Source organism: Tachypleus tridentatus, chromosome 7 (assembly GCF_004210375.1).
Source record: "Tachypleus tridentatus isolate NWPU-2018 chromosome 7, ASM421037v1, whole genome shotgun sequence".
NCBI lineage: Eukaryota > Metazoa > Arthropoda > Merostomata > Xiphosura > Limulidae > Tachypleus > Tachypleus tridentatus.
This window is the reverse complement of record NC_134831.1, coordinates 47,211,204-47,236,508: the sequence shown is the minus strand read 5'-3', so window position 1 is coordinate 47,236,508 and position 25,305 is coordinate 47,211,204. Positions and strand designations below refer to the sequence as shown.

Sequence of the window (25,305 nt, the reverse complement as noted above, 5' to 3'; positions counted from 1 at the left end):
ACACACTTTCACATATGTATGTGCTACCAAACATTGATATCATTTTCTGTCCAAAAGCATGCAGATTTGGAAATAATTGTTTTTGAAGTAGTTTAAAGAAATCTGGTCCTTTTTCTTATCTGGTTTGGATCAGCTTGCAAATCACATAATTCACGTTGAAAGTCAGCCTGTTGATTTTCTATGTTCACACAAAGAGGATTATTGAACAGCACTATTCTGCTTTTTAGCATTTCAAATTCTTCGAAACTTGAAGATATTATGGATGAGTTTAACACAATATTAACAAAAAAATTTTGAAAAATCAAGTGGCTCATCATCTTAGAACTGTTCTGTTAATTGCTGACAAGTTTGAAAAGTGGGCCAAGTCATTATTTTTTAAACAAACTATGAAAATTCTTAACTTGTTTCGAAACCCATTTTATGTTTCACATTAAATCTGATACCATCTGATTCTGCCCCTGGCACATCAGGTTGAGATCATTATGGTGAGTGATGATGTCTGTGAGAAAAGCCAGTTGTTTCAGAAAATCCTTCCTTTTCAGCTCTTCTTCCAGTTGTGTTGTATCCGTTGAAACAAACTGATCGAGGAGTACAGGGATTTTTTTCCTCTTTCCAAAGAATCATTCAAGACACTTCTTGGCACACCCCTCTGTGTGGATTCCTGTACATGGTGAGGGGACCTCCCAGGGAAGGTTCTGTTCTTTCTTGTTACCTCCTATGGGATCTAAACATCCACCCACGTGTTTGCCATGCGTGGTAACCCATGAAGGAGAGGAGAGGATCGTGGTGGTTGAGGGGTCCAACCCTAACACACCACTTTGGCCTTGAATTCTTGGAGACGGGCAGCTTTTGGGTGGCCCTCCCTTGGGTCAATCGCCTAGTCCACATGGGCTAGAGTCAACCAAGTACCAGTGTTGGAAGTTCTCTACATGTGTTTTGGAGATGGTGTCTGATGCTGGTGTTTGGGTATAGTGCTCACAAAACCCTGGTATTGCTGCACTGTCTTTGCATGACATTGTAATGCATCCCCTCGTAAGGCTCCATGGTGGGGGGGGGGCAGTGAGCACTGAAATCTTCTTTTTTTTCCTATGGATCTTCCTACAAAAAATTTAAATAAAAATAGTGAAAAACAGTCAATAGGTAAACGACCACGTCTTGAAGACTCTGATCAGCAATCTTCAATGTCTGTACTGCCAGTTGTACCTCATTTTCTCATTCTACATTTTTTTTCAGAAAAACCTTTAGGGCAAATTTCCCCCTTTTTTCTTCAAAAGAAGCTGGAGGGACTTGTTGGCTCTCCAAAGTCAGTAAAGAAGCTTCGATCGGGAGAAATATTGGTTGAAACATCCACATCTCAACACGGTGAACTCCTCTTGCATTCAAAGGCAATTGGGGATATACCTATTGAGGTTACATCTCATGCTACTTTGAATTCTTCACGAGGAGTTATTGTTGAGAGGGATTTGAAAAACTTCCCCGAGTCTGAGATTCTCACTGGTTTCTCCACTCAAGGAGTTTCTGCAGTGAGGTGCATCTCCACTCGCAAAGATGGAGTTACAATGCCGACAAATATCTTTGTTTTGACATTTACATAATCACATGCACCTGCCACCATCAAGGCAGGTTATCTAAATTGCAAGGTTTGGTCGTACATTTCAAACTCTCTCTGATGTTTCCAATGTCGGAGGTTTGGCCACTCAAAGACGTCATGTCGTGGTTCCCTGACATGTGCTCGTTGTGGTGGCAAGAACCATGATGCCTGTGAGTGTTAAATGGACCCACATTGTGTCAATTGCAATAGTTTTCACCCTTCCTACTTTCATTCTTGCCCTAAATGGTTGGAGGAAAAAGAGGTGCAGAGTTTGAAGTTAATTCAAAACATTACTTACTCGCAGGCTCTAAAGTTGCTGTCCATCACTTCGTCTTGGACATATGCTATTGCACTTCATTCCACTACTATAATAGGAGTGCAGACAGATCTCTCTGTGCCTCCAAAGGAATCGTTCTCAAAACAAATGAAAAGCCTTTTGACCTCCATGGTTAAAGTTGATGAGTCAACTTCTACACCCATTTCTGTTCCTCTCGTACATTCCAACAAACCATATGATCCAAATCCTTTGGTTCCAGGTACAGGCATTCTTCAGATACATCTTTTTCTCCCATCCCAATTTGCAAAACAATCATTTGTTCGCATCCTTAGTCACTGGAATCCCCTTCCAACAACAAAGACCTGCCCAATTTACCCAGGGCATGATCCATGGAGGTCGACAGACCTCCCCCGAATAAGGACAGTAAGTAAAGATGTGGTTGTAAACAGAAGGGCTCTCCAGCCAATTTGCCAACACGTCCTTAAAAATGGCCACCTTGATACAATGGAAACATTGAGGTTTATATTCTAATGTGGATGATATCAAAACACTGATTGCTTCCTACCATCCTGTATGTCTTTCGTTACACGAAACCTTTCTAAAACCTGCCGATACAATAACCTTTCGCCAGTTTCTTCTGTACAGAAATGACAGGCTGTGTGATGGACATGGAGGGGGGCACTGTTGATTGATCAGCATGTGCCCACGATGGTTTTGCCACTCGACACACCCTTGGAGGCCGTAGCCATCCGTGTTTCCTTGGGTCATACCATCACTGTTTTTGTTCTCTCTACCTGTCACATGGAGAGACATATGATCAACCAGACCTTGATGCTTTCATTGAACAGTTGCCATCTCCCTTTTTATTCCTGGTGGACTTTAATGGACATCATCCCCTCTGGGGAAGTGCTGTTATTGATAGGAGGGATCGCTCTGTAGAGCGTATGCTCTATTTTCAATGCCTTTCTCTTTGCAATACTTTGCATTGCTTTTCAGTGGGCCTGGGAACATGCCAGATGGGTAAGACATCAAAGCCAGAAGGAATCTTAGATTAAGTTCACAACTGGCATATCTTCTACCACCATTTTGAAGGTCATATAGGACAGAGTGTGAAAGACCAGTGGGCACTACAATTCTGCCCCCTCTCGATCTTATTCTCTGATTGCCAAGAAGTAGCTGATGTCCAGAGCATTGCTGATACTCTAGGTGAAAGATTTTGCCAGGTATCTAGCACTTCTCGTTCCTCCACCTTCATGGCCATCGAGACTCAGGCAGAGAGTTCACCTCTTTCCTTTCAAACTGACTATCTCCTTGACTATAATTACCCCTTTACACTGGAACTGAAACTGGCCCTTCATCGGTCTGGCAGTACATCTGTTGGACCAGATGATGCACACTATGACATGTTGTGCCATCTGTCTCCTGCTTATCTTCATATTCTTCTCATTGTTTTTAATCAGATCTGGCAGGAGAATGTTTTCCTAATGCCTAGCACCAGGCTATTATCTTACCTTTCTCTAAGCCTGGGAAAGACCCCAAGATTCTTTCAAACTACCATCCAATTGCTTTGACGAGCTGTCTCTGTGAGACCTTAGAGAGGATGGTTAATGCTCATCTTGTTTAGTTCCTTGAATCAAACAACCTCCTCTCACCCACCCAGTGTGGGTTCCAACGACAGTGCTCCATCATGGACCACCTGATTCGACTTGAAACATCAATCAGAGAAGCCTTTCTCAAACAACATCTTGCATCAATATTCTTTGACATTGAGAAGGCTTATGACACAACATGGAGGTATGGCATTTTGCAAGACCTCCATACATATGGGTTATGTAGCCATTTGCCCATTTTTATTAAAACATTTTTAATGGACAGGAGATTCCAAGTCCGTGTGGGTTCAACACTTTCCCGTTCTTTACTACAGGAACTACAGCCTCAGGGCTGTGTTTTGAGTGTCACACTTTTCAGTATGAACATTAATGCTATCACTGAACATCTCCCTCTCGCTGTCGCAAACGGGCTCTTTGTCGACGACTTTTGCATCTTGCGTCTGTCGTCGAACATGAGATATATTGAACGGCAACTACAAATTGCCCTCAATCGTTTACTGAAATGGACCACAGCAAATGGCTTTAACTTCTCTGTTTCTAAAACTGTTTGCATGCACTTTTGCCACCAGCAGGGTACTCACCCTTATCCTGAACTCCTCATAGGTGAAGGTTCACTGAGACCAAGTTTTTCAGCTTATCTTTGACCGTAAGCTAACCTTTATACCACACTTAAAGCAGCTATGGGTCAAATGCACAAGAGCACTGAACATCCTCCGTGTCCTCTCTACCACCAGTTGGGGAGCGGATCGATGCCCTATGTTAAAGATATATCGTACTCTTATTCAATCGAAAGTTGACTATGGATCACTGGTCTATGGCTCTGCCAGACTCTTGGGTTTAAAGATAGTGCACCCCATTCATCATCAAGGACTTCGACTCCGCAATGGGGCTTTCCTCATTTCCCAAGTTCAGAGCTTATACATAGAATCTCGTGAACCATCTCTGCACCTTCACCATTTGCAACTGTCTTTACTATATTCTTTGAAACTTCGTTCCTTACCAAAGCATCCCACCTGGGGATGTGTTTTCCTTCTTCGGTGGGCCATACTTTTTCGGAACAGACAATCTGTCATTGCTCCTTTTGGCCTTCGTATCCAGGTGCAATTGAATGAATTGGGTCTGTCCTTGGATAAAATTGCAGAATCCACTGGTCAGCCCATCCCAATCCATGGTTTCTTACAGTCCCCAATTGCGACTTATCTTTAAGACATCTGCAAAAAGTAGTAGATACTCCTGATTGGAAATGCTGTCTGCTATTTGCTGAACATCTCTCAAACCATCCTTCCATTCCTATTTATACAGATGGTTTGAAGTCATGTGACTGTGTTGGCTCTGCCATGGTTTGTTATTCTTTGGTAGTTGTGCACAGATTCCCCTCTACAGTTTCTGTGTTCATTGCTGAACTGCATGCCATTTCTCTTGCCCTGGATCATATTGAAACTAAGCAGTACTTCAACTGCACAATTTATACTGACTCACTTAGTTCTCTACTGGCCCTGGAATCGCTTCACATTGGTTCACATCCTGTTCTTGCTGATATTCAAAACCGACTGGCCCATTTCTCATTAAAATATACTTCTATCCAATTTTTCTGGATACCAGGCCACATTGGTATTTGCAGGAATGAGCTTGCAAACACGGCAGCTAAATCTATCTGCTCTAGCACTATTACCACTGTGCCTGTTCCATACATGGACTATGGTCCTGTATTAAAGGCTCAGCTTCTTACCAGCTGGCAGTCGAATTGGAGTGAGCAACACGACAACAAACTTTTCCAAATAAAACCTTATATTGGACTTTGGCCGTCTTGCTTCCGTAAGGTTCGGAAGGAAGAAGTTGTTCCAGTTAGACTACACATTGGTTGCAGTTTTTTAACTCATCATTTTCTTTTATGTGGAACTGTTGTACCAGTGTGTAGTTTGTGTTACACTCAGATCACTGTAAGCCACATTTTACTTTCTTGCCATCATTAAGACTCTCAATAGTTCAATTTGAAATTGGAAAATGGCCATAACGTTAAATAACTCGTCACCAGGACTAGAAAGGCTAACTTCAGGTGACTAACGCTGCTGTTTGAACTACCCGTTTGTCATCCTGGCAAGTCATTATTACAATTTTGCTGCATGTCTTTTAATACTTTTATTATTTTACTTTTTGATACTGGCTATAATGATACATAACCCGGAACCAGGACTGGAAAGGCCAACTGCAGGTGACTGACGGTGGTTCTTGTACTTACCTGTTTGTCTTCCTGGTGGGTTATGATAATTACCATTATGCTACAGAAAGTCTTTTACAACTTCTCTTACTCTGGTTTCTCTCTTAACACTCCTACGAAAAGACGTTTCTAGTCCTGATTTCTCCAAGCCCATTCCTCTGGCTGTGGTTTCGCTAGATAGTAGATAGGGACAGTGGGAATCTCATTAATCCATTCATTAATGGATTTAAATGGCAATTTCATTTAAATACAAAATTATTAGCCTAATATTAATAACCTTTCAAGTTGCTCTGGAGCCTATTAGGCCCCACTTTTCGTAGGAGTGTTAACATTTTAGACTAGATGTAAACATTGGTTTTATGCTTTTTGTTTTATAATTCTGTTTTGTTTTACCTTCATTTCTTTTTATGAATTTTACTACATTTACTTTATTTTTACCTTTCTACTGGACATTTGGCACAGATAGCTGCTTTGTGCCATAAAACACTAAATCAACCAATCAACGAACCAACTTGCTGGAACTGAGCAACCCAACTTAGTTGTAAAGAGCCAAATCCCCATATCCTGCCTCCATGTCCTCCAAAAACTGCTTCAGCTGCCAATGTAAAATAACTGTTTCCTCCTCTTATCATGTTAATAATGTTAACAACAAGCTTAAAAACTTCATTTTTTTTCACTGATTTCCCACACAAAGCTTCTTGATGAATAACACAATGAAATGTTGGAAAAGTTACTTCATTTTCCTAAGAAAACCAGCAAATCCTGATTTTTTTTTGATTTTTTTTCCAGTCATCGTAGGTATGCCATCTGTCACAGTTGCTGAACACTTATTGAAACCTCTGATTTTATCAACTGAATTTTTCACTGCTTCGAAGATATCCTTTCCTTTTGTGGTCCTATGAAAAGCACATACATTTAATAATTCCTCTTTTGTTGAAAAATCTTCATGGAAAATACATACAAATATTAACAACTAACTTGTATCTGCTTGATCAGTACTTTCATCAAGACAAAGCAAGAAATATGTACTTTTTTCAATCAAACCAACAAATGAGTTTCTGATTATTCTCCCATATCAGTGTCCCTTCTTTGTATGGTTTGGTTGGAAAGTGGCACTGATTCAAATTTCTCAGCAACTTTACCATCCCCAAATGCCTTTGCCATTTCAACAGCATATGTCTTTACTAAACTGCCATCAATAAAAGGTTTCTTTGCTCTTGTAAGTTCAAGAGAAATGACATATGAACAATTCAAAGCAGATGTCTGGCTTTCTGACAATGTGCTAAACATACTGATTTGTTTTTTAATTTCTTGATGAAATCTGCAATCTGAACACTTCAAGTTTCTCCTTAATATTTTTTATATTTTTCTTCATGCATCATTGAATAATATCTTTTCACATTAAATTCTTTGGGCACTGATATAATTTACATGTAAACCCAACATTACAACTTACTGTTGTTTGTAATTAAATAATCAAGTTTCCAATGTTCCTGGTACTCTATATTTTCACTGTGAATCTTACATTTCTTAAACTTTACTCATGTTTATATTTACCACAGAACTGAACAGTGATAATTTACAGCATGTCAACCTCCACAACATCAAATGGTTAGACTGGCAACAGCCACCAGCTGGGCAAATTCACTTTGTCTAGTAGGGGGAATGATAGTATAATATGCTGTGATGTATGTGATATTATTTAAAAGCAATTACTATCAAGTTATGGCTGTAAAATTATAGAGGCATAAATAATAAACATATAGATGCACACAAATTAAAATTTTATTAGTGAATGTCAGTTGGAGCTTTCATGCATTTTTTACCTTGCAAGTCAGAATTTTTCATTCCTTCACTGCAAAAAAAAAAAAATAAATAAAAGTAGGTTATTTTTCAATAGACTTTCACGGGCCACACAAAATCATGTCGCATGCTGCATGTTTGAAATTTCTGTCCTAAATGGTTGGAAGAAAAAGAGGTGCAGGTTTTAAAAACTTTTCAAAATGTTACTTGAAAGTTGTTGTCCACCATTTCATCTTAGTAGTATGCATCTGCACTTCATTCCACTACTACAGTGAAAGTGCAGGTGGATCTCTGTGCCTCCAAAAGAATCATTCTCAAACCAAATGAAAAGTTTTTTACTTCTATGGTTAAAAAGGTTCATGAATCAACTTCAATACCCAATTCTGTCCCTAACATACATTCCAGCAAACCCCAAGATCCACTTCTTTTGGTTCCAGGTACAGGTATTTCCTTGGGTATATCTTCTTCTCCTACCCCAGGATGCAAAATAATCATTCGTTCACGTCCTCGGTTGCTGGAATTCTTTTCCAACACCAAACACCTGCCAAATATACCCAGGAAGGGATCCATGGAGGTCGACGGACTTCGCTTCAATAAAGACAGTAAAGAAAAATCATGATCATAAACAAAAGGGCTCTCCACCCAAATTGTCTACACATAAATAAAAATGGCCACCTTGATACAATGGAACTATCAAGGTTTATGTTCTAATCTGGATGACATCAAAACTGATTGATTCCTAACATCCTGTATGTCTTTCCTTACAGGAAACATTTCTGAAACCTGCTGATAGTCACCTTTCAGCAGCTTTCTTTGCACAGAAATAACAGGCTGTGTGATGGATAAGTGCATGGAGGGGTGGTACTATTGATTGATCAGTGTGTGCCCACCATGTTTTTGCCACTCAACACACCCTTGGAGGCAGTAGCTATCTGTGTTTCCTTGAGTTGTACCATCACTCTTTGTTCTCTCTATCTGTTGCCTGGAGAGACATGAGATCAATCAAACCTTGATACTCTCATTGAACAGTTGCCATCTCCCTTTTTATTCCTGGTGGACTTTAATGGACATAATCTCCTTTGGGGAAGTGCTGATGTTGATGGAAGGGGTTGCTCTGTAGAGCGTATGCTCTCTGATCACAACCTTTCTCTTTTCAATACTCGTTCTTCTACTTATTTTCATGCACCTTATCTGTTCTTTACTGCTATTGATTTCTCAATTTGCTCCCCTTCACTATTCTCCCATTTTTCATGGAGGATTGACTGTAATCCATGAGGCAATGATCATTTTCTTATAATTTTGAGAGAAACTGTCTATGGTCAATGCCACCCAACCTGCATGCCCCAGTGGAAGCTGGATAAAGCAAACTGGCCCTCTTTCACTGCTTTTGCAGAACTTGATCCTGTCATTGTCTATAAGCCATCAATCAGTAGCTAATTGTAGCTGACTATATTATACAGGCAGCTGTTGAGTGTATTCCTAAAACCTCAACATGTTTCCATGATATCTTTGTCTTTGGCAGAATCCTGCTTGCCACATGGCACAGAAGGCTCAAAAATGGGCCGGGATGCTTTTCATAGGTATCCCACAATCTTGCACTGATCACTTTCCAGTGGGCTCGTTCACATGCTCAGTGGATAAGACGTCAAAGCCAGAAGGGCTCTTGGATTAATTTCACAACCAGCATATCTTCTACCACCAATTCTAAAGTCATTTGGGGCAAGATTTGATAGGTCAGTGGGAAAAATATTTCTATTCCCCTCTTGATATTGCACTCTGATGGCCAGGAAGTAGCTGATACCCAGAGCATCACCAATACTCTTGTTGAAAGCTTTAGCTGGGTATTTAGCACTTCTGCTTCTTACTTCACCTTCTTAGCCATCATGATTTTGGCAGAGCATTTTTTCCCCCTCTTTCCTTTCGAGCTGATTGTCTCTGAGAGTATAATCGTCCCTTTACACTGGAACTCAAACTGGCAGTACATCGCTTGGACCTGATGATGTAGACTATGAAATGCTGCACCATCTGTTTCCTGTTTCTCTTGCTATTCTTCTGATTTGTTGTTAACTGGATCTGGCAGGAGAATGTTTTTCCTGATGCCTGGCACCAGCCTATTGTCCTATCTTTCTCCAGGCCTGGAAAGGATTGCAAGATTCCTTCAAACTACTGTGCAGTTGCTTTGATGAGCTGTCTCTGTAAGACCTTAGAGAGGATGGTTAATGCTCATTTTGTTTGGTTCCTCGAATCAAACAACCTCCTCTCACTGACCCAGTGTGGGTTTTGATGACAGTGCTTCACCATGGACCACTTGATTTGACTTTCTCAAATGACAACATCTTGTATCAGTATTCTTTGACGTTGAGAAGACGTTATGATGCAATATGTAGGTATGGCATTTTGCAAGACCTCCATATATATAATGGGTTATATTGCCATTTGCTTACTTGTATTAATATTTTAATGAACAGGTGGTTCCAAGCTCATGTGGGTTAGATGCTTTCCCATTCTTTTCTTACTGTTGCAAACGGGTTCTATGTTGATTACTTTCACATCTCTTGTCAGTTGTCTGGTATGAGTTATATTGAGTGGCAGCTACAGACAGCTCTCAATTGTTTACAGAAGTGGACCACAGCAAATGGCTTTAACTTCTCTCTCTCTAAACATGTTTGCATGCACTTTTGCTTCCAATAGGGTATTCACCCTGATCCTGAAATCTGTATTGGTAAAGTTGTGCTGCTTGTGTTTCCTGAGACAAAGGTCTTGGGGCTTATCTTTGACCATAAGCTGGCCTTTTACACCACACATCAAGCAGCTACGAGTCAAATGTACAAGAGTACTGAACATCCTCTGTGCCCTCTCTTCCACTGCTTGGGGAGCTGATTGATATTCTGTGCTGAAGATATACAGTATTCTTATTCAGTCGAAACTCAAATATGGATCACTGGACTATGGCTTTGCCATGACCTCACTCTTAAAGAGGCTGGACCCCATTCATTATGAAGGGCTCCAGCTCTGCACTGAGGCCTTTTGCACTTCCTCAGTTCAGAGCTTATACAGTCTCATGAATCTTCTTTACACCTCTGCCATTTGCAACTCTCTTTACTATATGTTTCAAAACTTTGTTCCTTACCAAACCATCCCATCTGGGATTGTATTTTCATTTCACAGTGGGCCATACTTTTTGGAACATTGCTCCTTTTAGCCTTCATATCCAGGCACAGTTGGATGAATTGGGTCTGTCCTTGAATAACATTGCTGTATCTACTGGTCAGCCCATTCCACCATGGCTTCTTACAGTCCCCAGTTGTGACCTATCTTTAAGTCATCTGAGAAAAGTAGACACTCTTGATTAGAAATACTGTCTGCTATTTGCTGAACATCTTTCAAACCATCCTTTCATTACTATTTATACAGATGATTCAAAATCAGGTGACTGTGTGGGTTCTGGCATGGTTTGTTGTGGTTTGGTGGTTGCAAGCAGAATCCCCTCTACAACTTCTGTGTTCACTGCTGAACCATATGCCATTTCTCTTGCCCTGGATCACATAGAAGTTAAGCAGTACTCAAACTGCACTATTTATACTGACTCGCTTAGTTCTCTACTGGCCCTGGGATTGCTTCATGTTAGTACACACCCTGTTTTTGCTGATATTCAAAACTGACTGGCCCATTTCTCTTTAACATCTACTGATATCCAGTTTTTCTGGATACCAGGCAATGTTAGTATTCATGGGAACGAGCTCGCTGACACCTCAGCTGAATCTGTCTGCTCTGGCACTGTCACTGCTGTGCCTGTTCCATACAAGGACTATGGTCCTGTATTTGAGGCTTGTCTCCTTGCTAGTTGATAGTCAACTTGGAATGAGCAACATGGAAACAAGCTTTTTCAAATAAAACCCTCTATTGTACTTTGGCTGTCTTGCTTCTCTGCAGATCAGACTACGCATTGGTCACGGTTTTTAACTCATTGTTTTCTTTTATCTGGTACTGATGCACCAATGTGTTGTCTGTGTAACACTCAGGTCACAGTAAGCCACATTTTACTTCTTGCTGTCATTATGACTCTCAACGATGGGACCATTTTAAACATGTTCTGTCCCAAGGATAATTCATAACATTAGGCAATGTCATTGGAGATGGTGACACTGATGACCTTAGAAATGATTTTAGTTTTTTAAAGGCCATTAATCTTTTTAATGCTATTTAAGTTTTTTTTAAATTTATACATTAGAACTTTTTTAATGTGATTCCCTCTTAAGAATCAAAGTACATGTAATTCGATTTGAAATTAGAAAATGGCCATAACGTCAAATAACTCGAAACCAGAAGTGGAAACGCCAACTTCAGGTGAATAATGGTGGTTTTTGAACTTACTTGTTAGTCTTTCTGGCGAGTTATAATTATATTTTATGCTGCAGGAAATCCTTTACAACTTTTATTACTGTAGTTTATCTCTTACTGCTGTAGACTAGATGTAAAAATTGGGTTTAATGCTATTTATGTGTTTAATTCAAAAATTAAACTTTTGTTTTGTTTTACCTTGATTTCCTTTTATGAATTTTAATAATTTTACTTTAACTTTTTACTGGATATTTGGCACAGATAGTCTAGTTACTTTGTGCCATAAAACACCAAACCAACCAATCATTCTTTATGGATGTGATCCCTTTAGCTATAGCTTGTGAATGCATAAACATCCAACCTGTTCTGCTCTACATAAAACAAAATTGAGAAAAGCAGCACTGGATGTGTGTGCCTGTCTTGTACCTGGTCCAGTGTGTGACAATGGTCTATACCTTTCTAGTATTTCCATTCTCCACCATTCATTTTGAGCAGTACAGACAAAATCTTTGATTTCCCAGTTTACACCTGTTGGGCAGAGTCATTGAAACTCAGCTGGGACAACCTGCATTTGTAAAGTGGAGGTGGTAGTGTAGTACAGAACACCCCACCAAATTATGAACCAAGCCTGATTTTGTGCTAACTCTGGGAGATGGGTTTTTTTCATCATATATGGTCTTAAGGAGTTACCTCTTCTGTTTCTTATTGTGTTAATATCCATTGAAAGACTTGTATGATTATATTTTATTTCATCACCATTGAAGAATATTATCTGTGTAACATTGTTGCAGTTTCTTATTGAATGCTTCCACCAGTAGACTAGCTATTGCCCACCTCACAGGTATCACATTGTTTTTTTCCCCTTTTGCCACTATTTTCAGGAAGAAACTCACATTTGTAATTTCTCTATCAGTCCTGCCACCATATTTGGGTTGGGATTGTAGTTTTTTTGTCTGCATATAGGATTGAGTAATGATTCTGAAGTTAAGTACATCTTCAAGCAAGGAAAATGTTATAGGTGCTCACTTCTTTGCATCTCCTCCATGCTTCAAACATATTTAGTTTGTGTCATCCAAAAAGGAGCCTGTGTTCACATGCTAGTGCTTGTGGAAATTAGTATACATGAAGGATATTGCCTTCTATTGGAAACTTCTGCAAGCAGAGGAGGGAGAGAGGGGGCATAGCTAACTTGTCATTATTTAAATATTTCATCATTAAATTTTGAAGTAGTTTTGATCCAGTCAAATGGTTATTATTGTAAGTTCCTGGACTTGAATATGGATAACTTTTTTTCTTCATTAAATTACGTACAATTTGTTTGCATTTGTTAACAGGTATAGGGGTGAAAAGACTGCAAACATCAAATGAAATACAGTGGAACCCCTCTAAGTGGCCACCCCTCAGATTTGGTTACCCCTTGAAAGCAGTCATTCAATCACAGTGCCTTTTTTTGTTTACATAATCCCTAATTATGTACAGTGAAACCCCTCTAATCAGGCCAGTTTGTCTCAGTCCTGAATGTGGCTGTTTTAGATGGGTTCCACTGTAATTTGGTGTTCATTGTCTATACATTCTTGATTTTCTTTTTTCTACAAGTCCACAGAGTTTTTATATCAAATGTAGGCTAAAACCAGATAGACATTTTTAAAATGTTTTTCTATGCTAATTGTTTGGTAAGCAACAGGCTTGATAGGGATATTCACTTTGTGTTGTTTAGACATGGTGGGAAAGAGTTCATAACACTTAATGCCTTAGCTTGAAGTTCATTACGTAAGCTTTTCCTTTTGTTCAACAAACCTTTAACATCATGTTAAAAATTTTGGTGGGGTCTATTTAGGAGCACGAAACTGCTAGCATCAAAAAGGTATTGTTTTGTTTTCCATGATGATCTTGTTTTTTTAAGTGTAACAGTCATATTACCTTTTGATTGCTTGTACGATGAGTAGCTTGTTTTTAATTGTAGATTTCATTTTTTATTATTGGCTTGGGTTCATCATGTACATTTATAGTAATGTTCTCAGAAGAAGTTTGATATCAGAGCATATATTCTTTATTACAAAACCATATTTACCATTAAGTGTTAACTTTATCTATTGCAAGAATGTTGAAATATTTAACACTTAACCTGGTTTAAGAATAATATTTTGAACCTTCACTTAAGTAGATTAGACTTGTTTTTTGTGAATTCGTATTTCCAAAGTTTAATAACTTGGGATGGAATTTTAAATGGTAATCTTCCCCTGTATTTGAAATATTTTAATGTTTAGTCATATTATCCAGTTTTTCTGTTTCAAGTAAGTAATGTTTATCAGCTGACTTACATTTTCACATGTGTGTCCACTAGATCAAATTCCACTGGATGAAGTTGGAAGCATAGTTCAGTATGAATGATCTTGAGGTGTGCAATTACTTTGTCCATAATACTGTCCCACTGTGTAACAACAAAGACAGAAGTAAAAAGTACAGCAACTGTTTGTCAGTTAACATGTCAGAACTGCAATTAAGTATACATAGGTCAAACAGGATGTCTCATAGAAACAAGAATTGCACAACATTCTAAAAGATAGAAATCAAGAAACAATACATCAAATGTTTGCATCCTCTCTTATTGAAACTAATTTTATTAAAAAACTGAAAAATTTTACATATGTGAAAAAGGTAAAATAAGTAAACAGCTAGGAAATCTTAGGAATAAATGGAAGTCCAAAACAATTCCAAAAACAAGTTCTTCCCCCTTGTCCCTAGGTGAGTGTCAGGGTCACATTTGATTCTTTGTTTAAACATGTATAAATCTTTTACAAAACATTTCAGTCTGTATGTTATGATTGCTTCACTGGTAGAACCATGGTCATGCATAAATGATGAATTTATGAAATGTGCAGTTGTTTCCCTCAGTTTTGTTAATTTTCCATGTTATTGTTTTACCCATGAACACCTTTTTTGAGAATTATACTGAAATTTATTTAAATAATAATGTTTTAGGATAAGTTAGAGTATAATAAACATGCAAATTTACATATGTAATATTGCAATATACACAAGCTATTTTTCAAGTTTTTTGAAGTTTTAGGAATACCTTCTACAATCTTGCAGCTGTATTTAAGTATGAAGGAGGTATATATTAGTTAAGTGAATGAGGAAAACCTGGGCTGTCCTGTCCACTGAATTAAACTAAACCATAATAACAAGTATAATGAAAATAATTTTATAAAGACGAGTAGAGATTGATCTCTATGTAACTTAGCTAGCTTTGTAATAGAGAGAGTTTTAATGATTCAAAAAATACTGAAACAAAGTCAAACTGCAAAAAGTGAAGAACTTAAAATCTTAATTTTCTTATTACACTTGTTTTCTTTTTATTTGGTATAATTCTGTTTATCAATAATACTAAGTATGTGGCACACATACACAGTTCAATTTTACTAATCATCAAAATTTATATCAACCTTTCCTCAAATCTAATTATGTGCCAAAAACAGTACATTTTTTCCTATCCTGCCGAAGTTTCTATTTATGCCTTTTAGTCTTGACGTTTGTGCATGATAAAGTTGATTAATATTCATATTGTAGTTTTATAAAACTATCTTATTGGTTTCTGAACAATAACAATACATTCTGGTGTTTTAATTTGTAAAATTTTATGTAGAAAGAAATAACAAATGTACCAATGGTGATATACAGTGGATGCAGTGCATTTTAGTTTCAAATCTGTAATGGTATACATTGAATTTCAATATGCACATGCTTAAATTGTACCTATATGAATGTTTTGTAAGTTTGAAAATTCTGTATTTGTATATTCTTGTCTGTGTGGATGTTTATATACCTTTATTGAAAGAAAGAGTTGTCAAATCTAGTGGATGTTACTGAAATGTTCGAAGTTGTGTATGCTAATTGCAGATAGCACCAAACTTGAATTATGTAGCAACTTGTTAAACCAAATTATAAGTTCACGTGCTGTTAATGTGCTGATATCTTCTTGTCTGCTTCCTGTTAGGTCATTCCTGTTGTTATCTTCTAAGGAAAAGTACAAAGTATCACTGAACTGGAGGAAATCGAAATACAAAGAACTCGGTTTGATTTCTCAACGTACAAAGTAAGAATACTCCATATTTTTGGATTATATTTGAACATATCTTTTTATCAAGGCTCTTTGTTTAGTGTTGAATAATTACTAGAAATGAAACCTTAATTATCACACTATGCACAGATTATTTGGTAATGACAGTAAATTATTAGTTTCCTAGCCAATAATTCAGTTATTAGTGTGTATGAAAAAGGATTGAAGAGTGTTTTATTTTACTTACTTTTTAATGCGCACACACTAAGAGAAAGCAAATATATTGTCAGTTTGTATACTTCACTGGTCAAACTATTTTAAAAACATAATTGCTCACAAATTATAAGTTAGAGCTACAAGCATATTTGTATATGAGATATGCTTCTAAATTGCTGGTGTCAGTCTGACTTAGACTGACAAGTTGAAATGCAAAATGATGTCCATGTGAAGAAAAATACTTTTGTACATTGTACTGTTTGCATGTTGGCTCTGAAAATTTCTGGATGTGTTGTAAACTGTAACCACAGATTCATGAGTACTATGTCCTTGAGTCAGGAGTAGTCATTCAGTTCCCATCTTTTCACCACCCAACCTCTAATGTTTCTTTCTTACAATTCCTCGGGTTTTGGAACTTAGTTTCAGGTCTTTCAGAGTTTAGTTGGTTTAGGGGTAGAGAGAAAATTGTGCAAGTTCTTTTGGGGTTTTATTCCCATCAGTTTGTTGAGCTTAAGAAGACAGGAGATTGGTGTTCAGCCATAGATTTTGTCTTTTTGTTTATATCAATTTCTAGATTCTCCAAGGTTCACAAGTGATTCAAACCTAAGACATCTATTCTTGCTAAACTTAATGTCATCAGTCTCAGAGTTTTCCATCACATATATTAGTTGGGTTTAGGCAAGTTCCATCTGGCTCCACTCTGTTAAACTGGAAGCTCAACTCTTAGTCACCTTTCCTTCTCCCATTACATGGAGAGCTCTTTTTCTTGTGGGCATTACTTGAATTCCTCATGCCCTTTAAGATGCACAAGAGCTCCTTTTGAAGGTTCTTCATATGACCAAGAGATCATAAACATGGATTTGCCAGATTTTCTAGTGTTCTTATTCAGGATCATTCTTCATTTTCAAGGAGTTGTTAAATCATGGCAATGCTGAGGTATGGGTTCCTCTACTCTCACCTTGTTCAGAGAGCCACCTCTTCATAAATCTCTCTCTTCAGAGATGGGGATGCATATCTCAACAGCTGGGAATTCTAGGCTCTACACAATGTTTTAGAGATTCTTGCTCTTCAGTGACTGATGCTTAATGGTCTTGGATTCTTAAGGAGAAAATTATCAGACTTTACTCTAAAAATTTCATGGTGGTATATTGCATTTCTCATCACATTTAAGGGCTACTTGTGTTTGAACCTTGGATCTCCTAGCTTGTTATGTTGCACAAGTGTTGATTGTGGGAGAAAATCAATTGTTTTAACCCAAACAAACTATCGTAACAAAATAGATGCTGTATCATGAGGTGTTCTCTTTGATTTTTTTTTTTTTTTTAAATGCTGATTATTTGCAGGTAGACTATTCTTTGGAGCCACCCAAGTACTGGCAATTTGGTTTCCAATACCATACCCTGAGGCTTTGGTAATAGATGCATTCCATTAGGTCTGAATGGGATTGAAACTGTAGGCCTTCCCTGCAATTCACATGTTACCCAAAACACTACCCACTAGCATGTTTTTTTGATAGCTCTGGATTGATAATTACTTGTTGGTTTCTGTTTCTAAGGTACTTTCAGGAGTACCCACCTCTTTCACTTACTGTTTGGCCATCTGACCATGATCTGACACAGTACACCTGTCTGCACAGAAGCTCAATCTACAGGCATGTCGGTAATGTAGTTCTTCACATGGCATTGGGATTTAATTTCTAAGGTGCCATGTATCTTTCTCAGTCTTTGCTTAGCCCCACATTGAACATTTTCACTGATAAATGTTTTAGCAGTCATGTTCTGAGAAGAGGTGTAACCCACTTTGATTAGAAGTGCCAACCATACTTGTACTGGTTAAGATTTAACACATGGCTCTCTGGTTGGATTGAGCACAGCACTTCTTTTTGATCAGCAGTGGATCAGTACATTGTTCATGGAAGAGGGTTCATTTTCTCTTTGTGATCACAAATGCAGAGTAGTTGATTTATTTTGAAGTTTTTCAGCAGTTCTGAGGCAAACCTTTTATAGAATTAGGGAAGAAAAAATAAGATATAAAATATTAAAAAAAAAACAAAAAAACATTTGATATTTATTTTGGAAATTTGAGATATAAAATTTGACAATTTTCAGATGAAAAAAGTAGTTTTAAGTTTAACACAAGTCATTTTGCCATTGGAGCAGTTAATATTCTGACAACATATAATTAAAAAAATGTTGGTAAAAATACTTAATAAAAATTCAGAATTTTTGTTTACAAAAGACTTAATTTACTGGAAAGTTGTCAGATTTTGTGAAGGTACAATAAATGATTTTATCAAAGTGCTGCAAAATGCATCAACCTGTGATGAAAGGGATATTACCATATTGAATAGCACTCTATAAAAACTTGGGGCATGTAAACTTTGACCCCCACTTGCTATGTACATATGAAACTTTTGTTACAACAAAACGTTTGTGTCCAAAAATCTATGCACATGACGAATGAAACTTGTATCTGGTTTAAGAGGATTTTTCTATTATTCTTGATGAAAATAAATGTTTGTTGCAAAAATTAGTTCACATACTTCAAAATACTTCATGTTATCTTGTGGAGTTGGATATACTGACTTCAATATTTATTTATGAAAACCGAAATGAACAGGATAATTTTATCATGGAACTATATACAAGTAGTGATTTTTTTTTTTTTTTGTAAGCTAATGCCTGTATATTTAACGATGATGATGAAAATAATGTAATTTCAAATACAGTTGAGGAATATTACATATGTATAGTAGAACTGTCACTGCACTAAAGTTGTTGTTGTTTTTTTAAATTTTATGTATGGAAACATTGGGTATGTCTTAAAAGGATTTTAAAATCCTTCCTGTTTTAATTTTTCATTTGTTTAGGTTGCAGCTTTTTCAGTTTTTTCTTTGCTACTGCTAGTCCTAGACATACCTATGTAAATCAATCTAAATAAATGCCATACATGGTGTAACTTGTCTTTAGAAATCTCGATTACTTCATGTATATGTTTGAAACATCATTGATATATTTATCTTAGGTACATGCCATGGATTCAATTGGAAGCAAACAAACTTTGGTACAGCAGAGGAAGTAATATTTTTTGTTATACCAGGAAGCCTAGAGGTCTTCTGCAACATACACCAGAACTGGTCTTGCGTGGACATGTTGATGATGTTTGCCATTTTGTGTGCAAAGATGGGATAGTTTACAGTGGAAGCAGGTACATTTATGTATTATGTAAGGTAGAGCTATTGTTGACTAAATGTAAAATTTCATATCAATGTGTTTATCCAAAAGAGTTAAGAAGCTTCCAAGCAATTTAACACATCAAGCATATTACTCCATAAATTACACTATGTAGCATGAATTTTGTTCTTGGATAGTATGTGTTATTTCTTAATTGCTTATGTTGTGAAAGTACAGAACATAACCATTATTCCTTTCAAACTGAGATGACTTTTGCAAATGACCAGGGTCTGGCTGGGGATAATTTACTCGCTTCTTTGCCTTCTTTTACTTGATCATCCTCAACAGAGAATTTTGATCAGCCACCTCCAGTCCCTTTTCTTCAGTTGATTACTCAGGTATGTCAGGTTTTGGGAATCTTTTCTGAATGCATTTGCTTATACATTTTCCTTCCTGGCATGCAGAATGGCAGGTGACTACTTTGTACTTCTTCCTCCTCATATTGCTTATCATGCTGAGCTTTTCTGCTCAGTTTCATGACAGGATAACATTTATTGAAACACCATGTTTTGTCTTATCACCACCAGGAGGAGGTATGTTTATCCTCAACAGATGGACCCTTTCTTGGACCTGTGGGGTTCTAGATTGGACCCTGTGAACTCTTTAAACAGATCCCTGTTTTCTCAAATTTTTCTTACTGTCATAAATGTCCTAGAGTATTTATCTTCATCCAACTTTTGTATGAAGCTTATCAGTGTTCCCTTGGCAATTTGAGAATGAGTTGGAGGTTTTGGTGATGACTGCCTCAGTTAGATTGTATTTTTTTGTTCTTTTGTTGGTTTCCTGGCTAGTTTCTTATTAGGAGACACTTTGTGAGAAAGAGTTATTTTTACAGTCTTTTGCTTTCAGAGTTATGGGAAGATCCTTTTCTCAGCTCCATGTTGTTTACTGGTGTTAGAGATGTTCACAAACTGATACAGCCCATTTACATTCTTCTTTACCACCACTGACTTCTCACTTTTCTTGTGCATCAGGTGCTAATTTGGGAGTGTTGAACTGTTGTTTCCTGAATTCCATACTCCTGCAGTTCCTGGCCTATGGGTTTCTATAATAGTCTGTCCTTATTCTCAAGGATCTTAGACTTGGGTGGATCAATGACAATGGGATCAGTGACTATCCTGTAGGTGTGAGGAACAGTGGGAGTACAATTACATTACTTTCTGGACATTTGGAATTATTTCACTAGGGATCCAGAGGTACTCCTTCATCTGGCATCAGGATTTGTCATTCATTTTGCATCACCTCCACCATTATCTGCACAATCTGTTGCCTGTTCACTTCCGACAGATCCACTGTGTGTGGAGCTTCATTTCCAGGCTGAGTTTTTAGTCAAAAGGGCAAAAGAGAGGATTAATTTTATTTCTGTTCATTTATTGTACCAAATAAGACATGAAATTGGCATCGTCATTGATCTGACAAAACTCTTTAATTTTTAGGTTCTTCTTACTTCACAATAGAATTTTTTCTCAACCAAAGATGGCACTTTGAGCCATTGCTCTGGATGTTTACAGATGCTTATCTCCATATTCTCAGTGGAATCTTCCCAGAGATTTCTCAGTAGTATGCTGCAGTTCAGAATCTAACTTTGTTTTGTATTAGCAACTTAAGTCTTCTGCAGAGTTATTCAAGCTTTTTCTTATCACCTGTATTTAATGGGTCTGTACATGTATCATTATATAGATGTCTGGCACCAACCTATCAATCAGTAGAATAACACTTTGACTCTCCTTTCAGAAGCCATAAAAATGGGCTTCCTCATCAGACTTAAAAAAATTGTCATCACAGCAATATCTTATCCATATGGGTGTGTTTTTCAATACTCAAGTTGCACTCAACTAACCCTTACCAAGCATCAAAGCATGGAAAGAGCCATCAGGCTTTTATTTATTTTTACATCTTTTTACTGCATGGATGGTTCCCTCTTCTTGGTATGTGGCTACTGTTTGAGACTGGCACATATGAGGTCCCTTCAATGATTGCTGTATGACATATGTATCATGCATTCCAATCCTTTGGATCATACTGTCTTAATATTAAGGAGTTAAGGAGCAACATCTTTCATTGCAAATGGTGGTTGGATTGGAACAACACTACTATTGAGGTACCCATTCCACCACCTTGTCCCAAGATTCATCTGTTTACAGATAGATTTTTTTCAGTAATGGGGAGCTAATCTTCAAGGTCAGGAGTTTCATGATACTTGAATGGAAAATGAGCCTTTCCTCTGTGTCAACATTTACGAACTTCTTACAACACACTGGACTGGTTCAGGGTCCGTCTCTCTTGAAGGGGAAAAATTCTCATGACACATTTTGACAATTTCATAGCAGTATCTCAGATTTCTCATCAATTTGGCACACATTATAGAGAACTTTTTTTAGTACTTTTGATCTTTTTTACTGGGCTTATTCTCATTATATCAGTCTCATGGCATGCCATATTCTAGGAGCTATGAATGTAATTGCAATTCACTTGTGTTAACCAATCTGAATTTTTTTCCAGTTAAGTGGATGCTACATCATGATGTTTCTCAGTGGATTTGCTCTCATTTCAGGTCTCCAATGATTGACGTTTTTGTGACTCTTTTGAATTTTCAGCTGTAGTTGTTTTGGTCTTTGATATTTTCTCCTCAGCATTTGCAGTAGATGCATTAAGTCAGGATGTTTACATAGACATGTTTATATCTGTATGCCTTTCTTCTGATTTATCTATTGATATGGGTTCTAACTATGGTTTGTTCCACTCTGTCAACATCTTTGTTACTTCATGTAGCCAGCTCAAATGTTGTTTCCACTTTTTTGCTATCTGTAAATTTGTCTACCTTTTCCACCTTAGTGATCTCTGCTGAGATAACTTCAGACGTTCTCTGTCCAGATATTTTAAAAATCATTCTTCATCCTTGGAAGTTGTGGACTTTTGCTTCACAAAAGGTTTCTTTGTATTTAACTAGATCTTTCCATAGGACAACTATGGCCATTTATAAACAGATATATCACACTTTACCAATGGTGTATTAAAATAAACTTTAAACCCTCTTTATCCTCAAAGCATTTCCTATTTTATGACTTAAGTCATGAGAGGGGTCTTGCTTCATCTATAGTAGCTGTATACAAGGCATTCTTATCCACTATTTTTCAGTATTCCAAATTTTTGGAAGATTTTTGAACCCCCAATACTATCAGGTCTACTCAAATCCTTTCATATTTTTTGGCCCAAACAACATTTTCAATTAACAAATTGGGATTTGCAGTTGTTTTTGCATGCATAGTCTTATCCCTTTGAGCCCTTAACTTTGTGTGCTTTGTTTCACCTTTCTCTTAAATTGTATTTTTTATTATTGTTGACTTGTGGACATAGTCAGATTTGTTTGCAGCCAACATGCATTGTACTCTTTATTATTCCATATTGATCCTGCTTTACCCTGATAAGTCCATTCTACCTAAGACTAGCAGCCAGGAAAAGGAAACAATACCAATTCATTTTCCAGCCATTTCTCATATTTTATGAGCACCCTGATCATGATTATTTATGTTCTGATGGGGCCCTCAGATGGTTTGTGGCTTGTACTAATTCATTTCAAGTGCTAAGAATAAATTTTTCATTCATTGAGATCCTTCAATTTCCCATGATTTATCTCCCAGTACCATAATGAGATGGCTTTGCAGAGTGATTCACATGGCCTATAATGGATTACTGATAAAGGAGAGGAATATTTTGCATGTCACAAGTCATCAGATTTGTCACATGTCTACTGTGTCATCAGCCACCTGAGTGAATTTCTGTCTGCAAGACAATGTTCAGATTGTTATGTGGACTGCTACTAATTCTTTCCCATTTCATTAAGTGTATGATCTTAGTTTTCTCTTCTGAGGATTTTTGCTTACACCTTCTAGCTATGTTGACTACATCTGTTATATTTCAACAAGTTTCATATATCTTCCTCAGTCATATACTCTTTTATTTCCAGGGTCCCTTTATTTTTCCCTGGATCCAATTCTATGGGGAGTGTTGCTCAGATAGGCATGTCCTCTGTTTTTATTTCCACACTAGTAAACCACTTTTTGTTATTACTACACATTACAAAGGCACTGTCAAAGTGGGATGTTCCATGAGACCATCTAAGCACTTGCCAGAGGGTATTACCATATTATGGCCCAGCATGGTCAGTTACTAAAACGTTCGACCCATAATCTGAGGGTCTCGAGTTTGAATTCCCTTCACACAAAACTTGCTCACCCTTTCAACTGTGGGGACATTATAAATGTTACTATCAATCCCACTATTCATTGGTAAAAGAGTAGCTCAAGAGTTTGCACTGAGTGGTGATGACTAGCTGCCTTTCCTTTAGTCTTACACTGCTAAATTAGGGACAGCTAGTGCAGATAGCCCTCATGTAGCTTTGCATAAAATTAAAAAAAATCATCATACACCACTACTTGTTGATCATCATGAAGAAAGCTAAAGGGGATTCTGCATGTCTCTGCTGATCTTTAGGTTGAATAAGTTAGTGTTAATTTGCTTTTAAAAGTGTAGGTGAATTTGATTTACCCATTGCATAGTTTCCATAGCACTGTTCCTCAAGATTCCCCCAAAGCATGTTACCCCCCCCCCCCAGGTAATTGGTGTACACTTCTCAGTTTCCAGTCACTGAGGTGGTGGACAGAGGCTTTCCCTCCACTATTGGAGAAGAGAGCAAAGTAGGGGGTTCACATACTCTAATTCCTGGATTTTTTTTTTTTTCTTTCCCAGATACCAGTAGGAGTGGTACTAGTCTCTGCAAGAGCCTACTCATAATTCTTGTTCAGATTTGACACTGGTATTTGGTTGTCATGTGCATGGCCCTTATCTTTGATCAATGCTGGTTTTTGTATATTGTTCATGGAACAATGTCCACTATCTCTTCAATATTCCAAATGAGAAATGGTTCTTTCATATGTTTCTGGTTTAGCAACAGGTTGCATGTACTTTCCATTACTCCAGGGGCAAGTGGAAAATTTCTTGCCTACTTTGTGGGGAAGATAGGATTAATGTTAATTCCAGACAGGATGAATTCTGTTCTTTTGGTTGTTTATGGTATGCACAATTCTGTCATTCCAAGCCTGGAAGTTGCCTTCTGGACCTCTTATGGTAGAGGAGAAAGTTTATTCGTTTCTGTATTGCGTGATTGTTAAACAATTAACAGGCAGAATAATAATTTTGCTAACATTAAGTTTAAAATACTTTGCCTTAACCCTTTGCAATGAACTTGGTATAAAATATACAAGTCCATATACACATTTGCACACATTAAATATTTATACTATAATTTTGAATTATTTTTCAAGGAATTATGGGTCAAAGGTCATGTCATAATCTTTGTTGATTTGTATTCTAAATTTTATTGAACTACTATTTTATGAATTTGTCAATAAGTTTGGAATAAAACTAGATTATAATACAAACCTTGATATTATGAGTTAATTTTCTAATTTAAAAGTAATTATTAAAAGAACCCACCTTAGCGAGTGACATGGTATGTCGAATGCAGTACTGGTTAAAATTACTTTTCTTCTGATGTTAAAATACTAAATCTATAGTTTTCTAGAAATTAAGAACTCAAATTACTAATATTGATAAGTCAGAATATAAAATTAGAACTTATCTTTTTATTTTTGTGAGATATGGCATGCATACTGAAACAAATAGTGAACCCATTCACCTCTTTCCATATTTGGAAATGGTGCCTTGTATACACTATTACAATATAAGTTGTGAATAACCAATTGATAGGCTCAGAATGTTCTGCCTAGTGACTTTCTCAACCATTTTAATCTGTGGAAAGACTACAATGTTCTTTTGATCCAAAATTTCAAGGATGTAGGTTGTGTCTTTTAGTCTGCTCAAAGTTTGATGTTTTACAAAATCTAAATATACCTTACTTAGTATGCTTAATACATTATATTACAGTGGAGTTCTG

At 37.1% G+C, this 25,305-nt stretch overlaps 1 protein-coding gene across 4 annotated transcripts in view; it reads left to right on the top strand.

Annotated features, from left to right (window-relative positions):
• LOC143255591 (F-box/WD repeat-containing protein 4) overlaps positions 1–25,305 on the top strand; it is a 50,171-nt gene that overhangs the window by 5,722 nt on the left and 19,144 nt on the right. For all 4 annotated transcript variants that reach the window (XR_013030737.1, XR_013030736.1, XM_076511474.1 and 1 more), the window contains exons 2-3: positions 15,838–15,936; positions 19,141–19,323. Coding sequence is in view for 2 of the 4 variants with exons in the window: in XM_076511474.1 (XP_076367589.1) it covers positions 15,838–15,936; positions 19,141–19,323 (282 nt within the window). In the remaining 2 variants the exon portion in view is untranslated. The remainder of the gene's footprint in view (positions 1–15,837; positions 15,937–19,140; positions 19,324–25,305) is intronic.